The following is a 13,721-nucleotide window of genomic DNA, read 5'->3' as shown; positions in this document are numbered from 1 at the left end:
GAATGCCCCTCATCTCATCCCTTCTTGTGATCCGGGCATGTCATCCGCAAGTCAAAAAGCCAAGAATGTCTTTACAACAAACAGTCTCAGATCATAGAGTGTCTCGAATCTCAACCACGACTTCAAGACCCTCTGCGCCGTCTAGAGTAGCCCGACCTTGCTTCCTCCTCGACCGACCCCTTTTCCTCTCTCATGTTGTGATCGGCAATCGGCTGCTCTCGTGACTTGGACTTCAGGGAATCTTGCAGCATATGCAGCATCGACGAAGGAAGTTCGGCAGGCCTAGCATAGGGCCCATTATTGCCATTTTTGCTCCCCGTACTGTGCAAATGCTGGGTTGATGACGGCAGACGGAGCCGCGGGTGAAAAGAGTCTGCTCCCGCGCCGGCGCTTGGCCGCCACGGTGACATCGGGCCTCGGAGCTTGGACATCACAACCGGCGGCTTCAAAAAATTCCCTCGCCCGTTGCCCTCGCAGCTGCCCATTCATCCTTTCGACGGTGATCAGCCGATGCGTTTGGGTAGGTGTCTTCTTTGTTCGAGATCAACTGGAACGCTATAGCCACCACCAACAAAGAGCAATGTAGCACCGCGAGATACTCGAGAATAGGGGTGCGTATGCAAATGTCCAAGTTGTGTAACGCGGGGTAGATTTTCACTGCCGCTGCCCAGTCTTTTATTCGATGAGATACGATTGCCAGCACCCGCGCTTGCACAGCGCTGTTTCATTCGCGAGCACGGCAATATCGAAAAGGCCGCCGTCTACGAGATCTCCTTGCTACTAGTCGAAACTGATGAAAATCACTCCGGCAGTGGCAGGTGCTTGGCTGGGGTTGCGGAGCGGCGCCAGCCGTTGAAACAACGCACTCCCGTCGACTTGGCTTTCGGCCTCTTCCCCATCCGGCGCCTCCATCTCCAGTCTTTCCGACATATGAAGCTTGAAGGATCTATCGTTGAAGGCTTTGAGAAGATTCATTCTCGAAAATCCCCGCACCCGGTTCGGCAGACGATTCGGGTTCAAAACCTGTTGATCTCTTGTGCCAAGCGAGGCTGGCAGGCCGTTACAGTGCTCTCAGAACGGTAGGTATATCATGGCCTGTTTGGGTTCTGCAGAAGCCATGCATTTTTGAGCTTTATCTCCAAAGACGTCTTGACACGTGCATTTCCAAGAGCTCTGGACTTTGGCCAGGTCCGCAGCCCCCTCCCGCCTTTACCTCGTCTTCTTTTGCACCCGGCACAGCTTCAACTGCCATATTTTCACTGTTCATGGTTGCGGCTTTGGGCATATCGAGTCGCATAACCTACATGGCTGTTGTGGCCGAACCAGTCTTCCTAATGACATTTCATCCGAATCTCGACATGATGTTCCCCTTCCATATGCGACGGTGACATCTCTGTTAATCAGGCAAAGTAAAGCCCTTGCAGCTAAAGAGTCCCCCGGCGAGAAGCGCATCCTACAGTCCAACGGTTTCGGGCAACATATCGACACTGGCCCGGATCTTTTAGAAGCCTGACCGCTCTTTCAGTGCTTTGGCGACTCGTACAAGGTATCGTTACAGCAGCTGGCTCCTGCAGATCGCATACAACAGTACGCGGTAGGAGGCGTCAAGAGGACGGACTAAACTCCGTCGAGCTTCGGCAGTAGGTATAGCCCCGCTCCAATTTCCATTCGCTGCTTCGTAGCACACGCACGTCACTGAGATTCTTGCTCTTCCAACTCTGCTCTGCTTTGCAATGCCGTGATTGCTTCGGTTTCACTCGCACGGCGCGCGCGGAGGAAAGCCCTTATTGGCCATCAAATTGTCAAGACACCATCAGGACAAGAAAAAGAGCCCGTCCCCCAGGAACAATCCAGCCAACAGCGTTAAGTTTTGCCATTTTGGGGCAACCAGGCGCGGGATGTCCTGGTGGGTTGTGTCAAGCACTCAAAAGACGGTTTGGAGCGCGGGGGTGTGTGTCTTCATTTTTCACCGAAGCTTGACCAGAAGCCCCTCACAACTACCCCCCCTCCCTCCCCTCTTAGGTTGTTCTACACAACCACCTCGCCAATCTTTCCTCACATTTACCCTATCCCTTTTTTGAAACAAGATGAAAAAGAAAGCCAAGGAGCCAGCGTAAAAGAGGCTCGTCACGTTCCGCAGTTCGCTTCCCACCTTGCTTCATCAATTTTTAGAACATCTGACGCAACCCAAGAATCTTGCAAATGCACAAACTTAGAGAGGGGGGAAGCAAAACAAGGCAAAAATAACCCTATATCGCATCCGTCTCGGGCGGGCAGCAGCAGGAGGGAACAACACATGACGAGCATGACGCCAGGGAGCGTTCTTGGCCGGTGTGAAAATGCCCCATCTGTGACATTGTAGATGAAAAGTCTGTGGATTGGATGCAAGCAAGGGACTGGGAGCTGGGAGAGAGGTGAGAGTTCCTCCGTGTCTGACATTTCACAAGCAAAATAAACACCCATCAGGACATCATCATGAGATCGAGACGAGAAATGAAATGCGTGGGCCGAATGTAATCCTCACGCTTGCGAATCACACCTTCATCTCGATCGATATTCATCTTTTTTTTTTTTTTTTTTTTTTTCGTTTGTTTTTTTCGTATATGTGTGCGCGCGCGATCGTATCACCACAAAAGCAAGATCCTGCTTCCTCGTGGTTGCGCTGCCATGTCTCTCTGATATGGCCTGTGCACAAGACACCCAAGTCCCCCACCGCAGCCCCTTGGCCATATACACAAAATCTTTCAAGCGAAAGTGCCAAGAAATGGACAGAAACATCAAAGAAAAGAAGAAAAAAAAGCCCAACGGATAGGAAGCGTTGGATCCTACCAGTTGATAGTGACGACGACACCGATGATACACATAACAACGGAAATTCCGTACATAATGTAGGTGGAAGAAGGATCTGGCAGGAGTTTTGTTGTCCAATTAATCCAGCCCATTTTACGATCTAGTGTGGCATCAGGGATATGCCCTGGCGTCAAAGGGGCCACAGGCCTCACACGTGGGCAGTGGGTTTTCCCGTTGAGAGGGAACCCCGTCGGGGGAAAGTCACGAAAAGGAAGAAAAAGAAGATCAAAGGGTCGGGGTTTGTTGGTCGGGCGCCCGTGGGTCACGAGGTGGATTCGCAATCCGGAGGTAATTTCGAGTTGATTGGATAGGATGGAATTGTTCTCGATATTAATCGGCGACATGGGAAAGGTTGGACGCCGGCACGGCTCGCAGGTCTTGGTTCTTTTTCGTTTTTTTTTCTGGTACGAAGTACGAGGTGACTGAGGGGTTAGGTAAGCTAATTGTTAGCAGGGGAGGAGTTCTTGTGTGACGGTCAGAGAGATTCCTTCCCGTGTTCGCATGAGGTGGTACGAATATGGGTAGATGCACAATCAGAAGGGACGACAGGTGATATTTAATATGGAAATGTCTGAAGATCAGGTCTTGTGATGCGGTTTTGAACATGATGGGCGTTCACGACATATACATATATATATATGCATATGTATCGAGACGAGCTTTTACGTTCAAGGCAACACCAAATCTTTGTGGGAGTCGAGTGCCTCTTTGATGGTGGGGAATTGCATCGAGAGCTTGAGAGTGTGGGGAAAGCTTGTGAAGCTTGTGAATAGCAAGAGCCAACCCCTCCAATGTCTTCAGTCCCTCTTTGCACAGACACCCTCACAATTCGATCTGAGCTCACATCTTCTAATTGTAAACACAACTATTTACACAACAAGTGAAAGATCTTTTGTGATAGTAGACTCCTTTGGCCCCAGTTGCCTTCGAAGAATGTAACCCCCCTTCCCGTCCTCCCGACATCAGATGTCACTCGAGCACCCTGCAATGATCAAAGCGGTTGATGAGGCATATCACACAGTACGAACAACACACACACTCGACAAGTTCCAGATCGAAGAAATCAAGACAGATAAACTGCTAGGTTTTGCATTGGCCCCATCCGATCCCAGTCTCGCTCTTGGTTTCGGGTTGTTTGACAACGGGAGCGAGAGAGAGCCGCAGCTTCGCCTTGAGCAGCCAGCCAGCCAGCCACAGACAACACATTGCTAGTGATGCCAGCCCTTGTAGAAAGAACAAAGTCATCGACCTCGGTCCGATCAGAACCCTCTCAGTTATTATTCTCACCACCGTCCTCTAAAAATAAAGTGCCCAATCTGACTTGACTTGACTTGACTTCGCCAGGCCCCCATCCGATTGGCCCGGATGCCAGCCCGTAGCTTCAACAGCCACAGAACGGGGTCTTGGCTTGGTTTCCCCACAAAGAACCTTCCAATCGTATGCCAGCCCTGTTTTCCATTTGATCTTTTGAGGACACTAAATGACGGCAACCAAGCGTTGGCAGCGTTGGCGGTGAAATGATTGGTGATAGTGATGATAATAATACGTGGCTGTAATGATGACGGTGATATGATGGTGATCTACTGCTTCAGGACAGCTTATCTCAGGATGAGATACGCATGGGGAATCATTTTTGTGCAGCGGGCCGTCAGCAAGCCTGTCGGTGTGCCATTCGCCATCTCAATACCATCTCTCTAGATGTTCGCTTCACGTACCCGGCGAAATCCTGAGTGGAAGCTATCTATCAGGCACCTGTTAACCCCAGCTCGTTGACCAGCTGCTGGATCGACCCCTTATTGGTAGCTCCCCAATCAGTACCAAGCAACTTCCCCCCTTTTTCCTCCTCACCGTTACTGCCGCTGCTGTACACCCTCCAAAGCTGATCGACAACCGCACTCCTCACCCTAGGCCAAGGATGTACCATCAACGCTCCCAGTCTTTTCTTGGCTTCCTCTCTCCCCTCCCCTTCCCCCTGTAGAACAACTCCGCCATACAGCCCAATACAGGCCTCCAGTTTCCTCACATTCCCCGTTTTATACGCCGCCTTTTGCACAAGGAGACACAGCGTCTTCCAGTTTATCCCCTCAGGAGAGACAACAGACATGTCAAGCAAGAATCTCAACACTTCCAGTGTCGGGACCAGCACCCTGTCGTTTTTCTGATGAGTCCTCAAGTTCGATATCAGAGCGGTGACGATGTCCAGGGTAATGTCAGGGGAGGCGAGACAGTGCGACAAGAGAGCGGATCTGGTGGCGATGACAAGCTCTTCGTTGCCCGTGTCTGCCGAGGAGACGTAGCCTGACAACAGGGGGCAGAGCCATTCTTGGGGGTTGGAGAACAAAGTTGACGAGGAGACAGAATCGAGGAGCTTGGAGGGGAGGGAGAGGAGTGAGGTGAAGTACGCGGTCGAGGAGAAGGTTGTTTGGAGGAACGGGGCTCTGAATCTGATAGAAGAAAGGTTAGCGTGATGTGACAAGGGGGGACGCCGGAAAACATACTCTGGTTTCAAGACTAGAGAGAGGGCAACCTGGGCCTCTGCACGCACTCTGTCCAGTTTCTCTGCTGCCAGGCGCAGGATCCTCAGGATTAAACCTTCGACCAATGGCCCAGAAGGTGGCTCTGTCCACAAGGCTTTTGTCGCCCGGATGGCTTGGAACCTCACCATAGAACCAACATCGCCTTGTGCCGTGGTGGTGTAGTCATCCAGGCCCTCTGCTATCAGAGGTAGGAAAATATCCGTATTGTCCCTCAGCAAACCGCTCTTGCTGTTGCTCCTCGTAAGACTCTGAAGGACAGCAACATGAACATCAGTATATGGATCCGTGTTCCACCTCTCCACAAATGAATCACAGATCAAGTTCTTGATTTGAACCGTTTGGAGGGTGGAGGCTATCGAGTAGGACATGGCAAGTGCAGAGAAGTGCCCGCCCCATGTGGCAACTCTGGATGATGTCGGGCGGTGCCGAACAATTCCTGCCCACTCCCTGACAATTTCTTCACGCTCACCATCGTCGCTAAATATGAGCATAGTGAGAGCTGCGTCTGCAGCAGGTGTGATCAGGTCCGGCTCTTGCGTGAGAAGCCACTTTGCCAGGTATGTTCTCGTGAGCTTGACAAATCCCTTGACTGGGCCTTCTCTTTCTCCTAGGGCCTTCACCAGCTGGGTGATCTCGCCTGCGTTTTCTTCTATCAGTTCTGGCCCAGATACTATTGCTGTGGGCGAATTTTGAACACCGGAAGTGGACATAACAGCTTGGAGGATAGGGGCCGCAGAAATTATCAGCCTGCTGGCTCCTTCCGCGACAAGTTCTGGACGCCGATAAGTCTTTGCGTTGCAGTCTTCGAGAATTTCGAGCACCCCGTCTGCGGAAGAGTTGACAAAGCTGATGAGGCTTTCGCTTTTGTAATCCGCCTGCCCGCCGACAACTTTGGGAAATCCATCGAACACACCAGCTATACTCATCAACAAGCCATGTCTTTCCTCCACCTGACGCGCTTGGAGAGATGTTAAGACGCCTCTGGCTAAGCTGACTGATTGTCGAAGCCTCTTGAGGGGATCCGGGGTTGTCAAGGCCAACTCTGCAGTCAACGCCCCGAAAGAAGCCCCGACCGCCCGTCTGGAAGCAGCATCAACATCACCGACACCTCGCCATCCGAGCAACGCCTCCAGTATAGCCTCACCATATCGTGGTGAAAGCTTGGTGACACCCAGAGCAACCTCCTGGAGCGCTCTGGCTCTCAAGGCAACAGCGTGATAGTCCACCGTTTGCACAACCCAGATGCCTTCTGTGACTGTGTCGGGATGTCGCCCGATCAGCTCTTGGAGCGCAGCTGAGGAGCCACGTCTGATATTGCCCGCAGGATCCAGGCAAGCAGCCGCAACTAGCTCCGTAGCTGTGATTTGCAAGACAGAGCTACCCGGAGCATGCGCCCCTATGATCATGGACTCTGTCGGGACTGCAAGCAGTTCTTTCGTGGTGTATCTCCTGGCCATGGCCCATATTCCAAAGCATGCTGCATCCCTAACGTTTGTCCCCGACGAGCCTCCCGAGAGAGCTCTGCGTTCAAATGACAGTCCCGTAATAAGTGCCTGGACGATCTCAGCCAGCTGATCAGCCGGTGGTGACCTCCGATACAACAGGTGTGAGAGGGTGAGCATCAACCCATGCCACTCCAACGGGTTGACCGCACTCAAGTCCTTCTTTCCAGGCGTCTCTCTACCCTTCAACACATTCTTGTTCAGTCCCTCCAGCACGGCCTCCACGACCTGGCTGGCCATGTACTGATCCAACCTCAACGCAATGATGCTCAGCGCCTTGCTGGCCGCAAACCTCACGGGGGTGTCATTGTCCCCAAGACAATCCAACAAAAACCCAATCGTCGTTTCCACCAGCCCCAACCCGACAATATCCTCATACAAATCCTTGTTTTCCCTCAAAAACAACACCGCCACGGCCCTTATAACCTTGATAACCGCCTTCCTTGCCAACGCAGACGCCATGACGCTCTCCTGACTGTTCTCAGCAGCCCCATGAACAGCATGAAAAACCATCACCAAGTACGGATCCATATCCGACGTATCCGCCGAAGAAGTCAACACCCCCGCCAGAAAGCTCAACACACCAATGTAATGATACGGCGTCTTCTCCTGCTTTGGCCTCAGCGCTTTGAGCGCCCACCTGACCATAGCATCCAACACTCCCAGTTCTTGCATGTCCCTCCTCAGCGCCAACCTGACCAGCAGAGCCTTGGCCGCGTCTCTTTCCTTCCCCGGGCTAGCCAGATACCGAATCGCCAGAGGCAAGACCCGAACCGTGATTCCCGGTAGTTTCTCCCACTGCAGGTCCAGCCCCTCCACCACCGTCTTCTTCTCTTCGTCTTCGTCTTCATCATCCGCATCCTCGTAGTTGTTTGATGAAATGGTGGCCAGGTCAAAAGGCGCAAACAGCAAATGGCTCAACCACAGCAGCCCGACATACCTCTCTTCCCATGTTTTGGTTTTTTGGCATTGTTCTGTAAATGACAGCAGGGGTTCCAGCCAGGAGACTTCGTTCCCGAGGAACCGTACCACGACCTTTTCACCGCGAATCTTGCAGAGGGTGTAGATTATTTTGCTGATGGCCTGGGTCAGCGGGATGAGGAGCGCTTCTTTTTCGAGGTTGGCGGTGTCGTAATCGTTGGAGAGTGAGTGGGACGAGGTGGCGGCGAGGTTGAGCGAGGAGACAAAGGCGGAGGAGAGGAGTGAGATCCATTTGGAGAGGTGGGGGTCGAGGAGCTGGGGGAGTTCTTGGAAGGGGTCGAGGCACTTTTCTGGTTACTTTTTTGCGTTTGATAGTGAGTTGATTGGGTACATACACCGGCGATCAACCCGTCTGCTTCTCTTGCTGTGACTTGCTTCCTCACTTTTTGGGAGCTGTCCCCGCTTCGCTGCCGACGAAACAAGAACAGGGGGAGACGCGTGTCAAATTCGGATATGAGGTCTGCTGAGACCTTTTGGAGTTTGATGTCGGAATCTTCCACTGGGGCGTCCATTTCTGTAGCTTTTTGGCGTTGAAGTGGTGCTGAAAGTGAGGGAGATGGAGGGGCTGTGAGCTGTGTGGTGAAGTCAAAAGTGGGTCCAGGCATTCGCAGCGACTTACAGAACATCAAATCAGGCAGCTACGAATTTTCATTTTCATGATTGCCTGAAGCAGAATGAGAAGTGAAGTATACAGAATCACATGCCAGAAGATAATCTTCATGTTGAGCAAGGAGGAATAGTTTGATATTAGATAGTCACCGCACCTCTTGATGAGACTGGTGCCTCGGTTCTCTCAAGCAAGCAATTAATCATCCTGAACCAACTCCTTGATCTCCTCCCTCCCACCGCCTGGTGGCATAGCAAGGCCTGTCCCTCCTTCAGCCAACTTTTCATCCTTACTCCCACCTCTCCCCAGCCCCAAAGACCAGAAGCCAACCTCATCGACAATGTCATAGAGAATGTCCTCTACTATTTGCTCGTCATATCTATCCGCCAATGCACGTGGCTGATTCTCTCCCGCTTCTGGCTTCTGGCTAGCATCACCTTCGGCCACAATCACATCCTCCCCTTGCGGTTGTTGCTGTGAAAATTCAGGCGGAGGATACCAGAAATTGGGCCCAAAATTGCACTCAACGGCACCTCCTCTAAAGACACTCACGGCAGGATAATACCCCACCGACCCATCATCAAGCACATCTCTGCCGCCCAACACGCCGGACCCACCGCTACCGCCAGCTTGTTGGTTGTTCACCATTCTTGACGCTGGGGGCAAGAAAGCTAACAGATCGGTGAAGGGAGTACCCATAAACTTCCCATTCTTGTAGACCTTGATGTATGAGTTGGGAAGGGTGCGCAACGCTGGAGAGGTGTGATTCGGGTTGGGAGGTTCGGAGGAATTGTTAGGTCCCGAACTTGGATTCATCAACTCTTCCAACTCTTTGGTGGTGTGGTAGTCGATCTTTTCAAAGTAGATGTGAGCTTTGAAGCGGATCGGAATACGGTCGCGGATGATGTTGGGGTACTCGCTGATGCCGTCGGGATGGCCTTCGTCTTCAGCGATGAGATCAACGGCCGGGTTGTAGTGCCCTTGAACGACTTTTCTGTGCAGCCGCTCGGAAGGTAATTGGATCTCGAGACCAATCACGTCTCCTTCTTTGATGTCCTCGCCTTCGGGGAAAAAGTCTTTGGGTCGAGACATGTGAATCTTCTGGCCAGATTTGTCCCGAATTCCATAGCTGTAAGCGTCAAACCCAACCGGCGCATCGAGGGAGGCTTCCCTACGCGCAAATCCGAGACGAATGTGCCCATGGGATTCTGGATCGCCTTCGTTTTTCTTCTTCAAAATTCCACGAGTGACCTTGCACTCCCAGTACCAACGCCCTTCCCTTACTGCGACATTGGCACGAGCCATCCGGAAGCCCTTATCAGAGGTCACATGTGTGCCTTGCTGGTCGAAATACATGTGCGAGGCGGCATCTTCGAAATTCAAGTGGGCGCCATACGGTTCTGGCTCAGTGTTGCGATAGTAGAACATGGACGGAAATGTGGGATCAGCAATACAGTGGGTGTAGTGGAAGTTCTTCTTGTTGTAGACACTGCAATGATGTTAGACAAGCTCTTTACCAATAGGAGGTAGAGAGTACCTACTGATCTGACGTCTCGTAGAACTCAATTGATCTCCCCTCGGAATCTTGTACCTCGTGATGGCTGGTGAATACTGGCCCACGCGGAAGGTCAAAGTCGGTGATCTTTGGGGGCGCGAGCTTGTATCTCAAGGGCGCCATCTCGCTAGGTTGCTCTTTCGGCTTGGGTGCTGGTGAAGCCCTCGAGCTGTCACCTCCCGTAGCGCCCTTGGACTCTCTCTTTTTGAGAGACTCCTTTTTCGTCCGTTTCTCTCGTCCCATGGTTGTTCCTTCTTCTGCTGGTGGCTGAATCTGTACTTTTTGGGATTTCCCATCGGGATTGAGGGGCGAGGGAACGGCGGGACTGTGGGTGTCGTCTGGGAGCGCACGCTTTTGAGGTATAGAAGAGATCAAGGAAGGCGTGGTCTCCCTTGGAGGTTGCGGGGAGCTTGGGTCGGCCATTGTTGCGGATTTGCTCACGCACTGGTTTCTATTGTATCGACGAAAAGATGCTCTGAGTAGAGAACAGCTCTATCAATGGCGCAATACATTCGCTTTTTGACGTAGAAACTGTTAACGAAAGAGAAAGAAAAAAAGGCAACGCTCTATATTGTTCGATCAAGTGGAATGGAAGATATGGCTGAGTATATACCCGAAAATTAGTCGCCGTTGAGATTGCGCTTCGGTGGTTGAGATTCTGTCAATTGGAAGTTGGAAGCAAGTCAGTTGCGACGCGCTGGGAGACGCGGGCTGACAAGGATCAAAAGAGTGCCAAGAGCCATCTTGAAAAGCTTGTGTGGGTCCTTACATCTGGATTTCCACCCAATCAAATGGTGCAACGCCCAGTCGTCAAACCAAGCCTCGCGCGCAGCTTCGCCTTCCACTTTTCCGTGACTTGCCTGTTCCAACTTTTTCAACATTCCACAATCATCGCCAACCGGGCCCATCAAACCGACCAGTAAACAAGATGCCCGTGGTAAAAGGAGGTGTATGGACGAACATCGAAGATGAAATTCTCAAGGCGTCCGTCAGCAAGTACGGGCTGAACCAGTGGGCGCGTGTCTCGTCGCTCTTGGCCCGGAAAACACCAAAACAGTGCAAGGCAAGATGGAACGAGTGGCTCGACCCCAGCATCAAGAAGATCGAGTGGAGCAAGGAGGAGGATGAAAAGTTGTTACATTTGGCAAAGCTGATGCCCACGCAATGGCGCACCATCGCCCCGATTGTCGGCCGCACTGCCAACCAGTGTCTCGAACGCTACCAGAAACTCCTCGACGAAGCCGAACAACGAGAAGCCTCGTCCCTCGGTCTGACCGGTCCCGATGGAGGAGAAGCCCAGGCACCATCCGCCGATGATGTTCGTCGTTTACGCCCTGGCGAGGTGGATCCCGATCCCGAAACAAAGCCTGCCCGACCCGACACCATCGATCTCGACGAGGACGAGAAGGAAATGCTGAGCGAGGCGCGCGCCCGTCTTGCCAATACACAGGGCAAGAAGGCCAAGCGCAAGGCCCGTGAACGACAGCAGGAGGAGTCCAGACGGCTGGCAGCGCTTCAGAAACGACGAGAGCTGAAAACGGCCGGCATCAACATCAAGGTGACAACAAGGAAGAAGGGGCAGATGGACTATAATGCCGATATTCCGTTCGAAAAGAAGGCTGTCCCTGGATTCTACGATACGACTGAGGAGATTGCGCGCAACGAGTGGCAGCGAGCCCATTTCGACCCCAAGAAGCAGCAAGTTGGCAACAAGCGGAAGGGGGAGGGCGATGAGGAAGGTGATAGGAAGCGAAAAAAGAATGAGGGGCCCTCGCAGTCGATGCAGGCAGCGCTCAAGGCTGGTCAGATGCAGAAGATGCGCGAGGCAGAGCAGAGCAGCAAGAGGAGAGCGCTAGTGCTTCCAGCCCCTCAGGTTGGCGAGGGTGAGTTGGAGGAAATCGTCAAGATGGGCATGATCGGAGAAAGGGCAAGCATGATGGCTCGCGAGAGTGACAATGATGCCACCCGCGGCTTGGTTGGCAATTACACAACGCTCAACACCAGCGCGCCGATCAGAACACCTCGAGCTCCCGCGGAAGAAGACCACATCGCGAACGAGATCCGGAACATTAGAGCCTTGACTGAGACACAGTCATCTCTGTTGGGTGGTGAGAACACCCCTCTCCATGAGGGTGCAGGTTCAACCGGGTTCGAATCGGTAGCGCCACGGAGGCAGGTGATAGTCACGGAAAACCCGCTGGCAACCCCTTTCCGGTCGGGCGCAAATGGGGTCGGCGCTACTCCAGCCAGGGTTGGCCAAACTCCTCATCGCACGCCTCGCGATAGCTTCGCGCTGAACGCCAAAGATGATGAAATGTCCATGGTTGGAGGAACCCCTAACGACGCCAGACTGCGCGATCTATCTCTCCGACACCAACTCAAGGAAAGACTTGCCGCCCTTCCCAAACCCAAGGAAACCGACTGGGAATTGGAACTGCCGGATGAGCAACAGGAGCCGGCTGTTGCGCAGGAGACGGAGGAGGATGCGGCGGAGCGAGATCGCAGAGAGCGGCAGATCCGCGAAGCCCGCGAGTACTTGGAGCGCAAGAGACGGACCCAGGTCATGCAAAAGGACTTGCCAAGGCCAGTACATGTAGACTGGAAAGCTACATTCGCAGAGCTGAGCAAGAGTAACGAGAGTGAGGTGGAGAAGCTGGTGGCGAAGGAAGCGGCCCTGTTGATGGCACATGATGCGACCAAATACCCACTTCCAGGGGCGCCACCAAACGTGAAGCCGGTGGATATCGCCCGTTTCGAAGATGATTCTCTAGAAGAGGCTCGCCTTCAGATTCTCATGGAGATGAGGGAAAAGCCGAAGCCGGAGGCTGTCCAGGCAGTGTACAACAGGAACAATACCAACGCCCTGTTGATGGGTCTTGGGTGCTATGACGATGAGGATGACAGCGGGGAGGAGCAAAACATTGCCATCATGCGATCGGCACTGGACGTAAGTTCTTCCACACGTCTCCCACACACAGGGGCGGAAAACTCAAGAATGTGTATGGGCTAACATGATTCAGACTGCTATCGACGCCTTGATTGCTTCCGCAGAGAAGGGCAATAAGCTGGAAAAGAAGTTGAATCTGCACTTGGGCGGGTACAAGAACCGGGCCGAGATGCTGCGCAAGAAGATTGGGGAGGCCCACGAGGCTTTGGAAAAGGCCAGGGCTGCGCTGAGTGGGTTCAAGGTCCTGCAGACATCAGAGGAAGCCGCGATTCAAAGACGTCTTGGAGCTCTTAGGGCCGAGGTTGCATTTGTCAGCACCAGGGAGAGAGAGGCACAGGAGCAGTACCGGAAGATGAGAGCTGAGCTAGAGGAGCTGACTCTGAATGGAGGGAGGATCAATGGGCATTAGAAGATGGACCACAGCAAGACAATAATGTATAGATAACAGGCATATCAGCATGTGTCATGGCCATGAGACAAGACACGACTCAAAACGGAGTTTCCATAGTATCATCTGTTGGGTTAGGGTTGGGCGAATATGAAATGCAGGGGCATGCAATGAGCAGATTAAGAGACGAGCTTAAACACTCCCGTGGCTATTTTGGGGTCCCGTTCATGCATCTAGAAATTCCCGAAGGTTTCCTGTTTTGACGATGGACGTCGTCGTGCCTCTCCCGTGGTTGCACGCTGAGGGCGACCCCCTGCTGGCAGAACAGGTGGGTGCGCTGAAGGACGCCATCAA

At 52.8% G+C, this 13,721-nt stretch overlaps 3 protein-coding genes across 3 annotated transcripts; 1 reads left to right on the top strand and 2 right to left on the bottom strand.

The window, feature by feature from the left end:
* Positions 1–4,167: 4,167 nt before the first annotated feature.
* On the bottom strand, positions 4,168–8,433 carry QC763_123680 (uncharacterized protein). Its single transcript, XM_062908931.1, has 3 exons — positions 8,206–8,433; positions 5,349–8,155; positions 4,168–5,294 (listed from the first exon to the last, which is right to left on the bottom strand). Exons 1-3 carry the CDS (start codon positions 8,380–8,382, stop codon positions 4,595–4,597), a joined length of 3,684 nt encoding a protein of 1,227 aa, XP_062772107.1. The 5' UTR covers positions 8,383–8,433; the 3' UTR covers positions 4,168–4,594.
* Positions 8,434–8,662: 229 nt separating this feature from the next.
* Positions 8,663–13,413, bottom strand: ASH2 (transcription factor, contains a PHD finger motif). The gene is made up of 2 exons (XM_062908930.1): positions 10,019–13,413; positions 8,663–9,966 (listed from the first exon to the last, which is right to left on the bottom strand). The coding sequence occupies exons 1-2, from the start codon at positions 10,453–10,455 to the stop codon at positions 8,676–8,678; spliced, it is 1,728 nt and encodes a 575-aa protein (XP_062772106.1). The 5' UTR covers positions 10,456–13,413; the 3' UTR covers positions 8,663–8,675.
* On the top strand, positions 10,833–13,569 carry CEF1 (Pre-mRNA-splicing factor cef1). Its single transcript, XM_062908929.1, has 2 exons — positions 10,833–12,979; positions 13,053–13,569. The coding sequence occupies exons 1-2, from the start codon at positions 10,961–10,963 to the stop codon at positions 13,386–13,388; spliced, it is 2,355 nt and encodes a 784-aa protein (XP_062772105.1). The 5' UTR covers positions 10,833–10,960; the 3' UTR covers positions 13,389–13,569.
* Positions 13,570–13,721: the final 152 nt, after the last annotated feature.

Source organism: Podospora pseudopauciseta, chromosome 1 (genome assembly GCF_035222475.1).
Source record: "Podospora pseudopauciseta strain CBS 411.78 chromosome 1, whole genome shotgun sequence".
NCBI lineage: Eukaryota > Fungi > Ascomycota > Sordariomycetes > Sordariales > Podosporaceae > Podospora > Podospora pseudopauciseta.
Note: the sequence above shows the minus strand (reverse complement) of the source record. Positions and strands in the feature narration are given on the sequence as shown.

Bases quoted from the DNA above. Each gene is read 5' to 3' on its own strand.
- ASH2 (XM_062908930.1), bottom strand. From the start codon at position 10,455: ATGGCCGACCCAAGCTCCCCGCAACCTCCAAGGGAGACCACGCCTTCC. The intron at 9,967-10,018 runs GTAGGTACTCTC...ACATCATTGCAG, and splicing joins TTCTACGAGACGTCAGATCA to TGTCTACAACAAGAAGAACT.
- QC763_123680 (XM_062908931.1), bottom strand. From the start codon at position 8,382: ATGGACGCCCCAGTGGAAGATTCCGACATCAAACTCCAAAAGGTCTCA. The intron at 8,156-8,205 runs GTATGTACCCAA...TAACCAGAAAAG, and splicing joins CAGACGGGTTGATCGCCGGT to TGCCTCGACCCCTTCCAAGA. The intron at 5,295-5,348 runs GTATGTTTTCCG...TTCTTCTATCAG, and splicing joins TCTCTAGTCTTGAAACCAGA to ATTCAGAGCCCCGTTCCTCC.
- CEF1 (XM_062908929.1), top strand. From the start codon at position 10,961: ATGCCCGTGGTAAAAGGAGGTGTATGGACGAACATCGAAGATGAAATT. The intron at 12,980-13,052 runs GTAAGTTCTTCC...AACATGATTCAG, and splicing joins TCATGCGATCGGCACTGGAC to ACTGCTATCGACGCCTTGAT.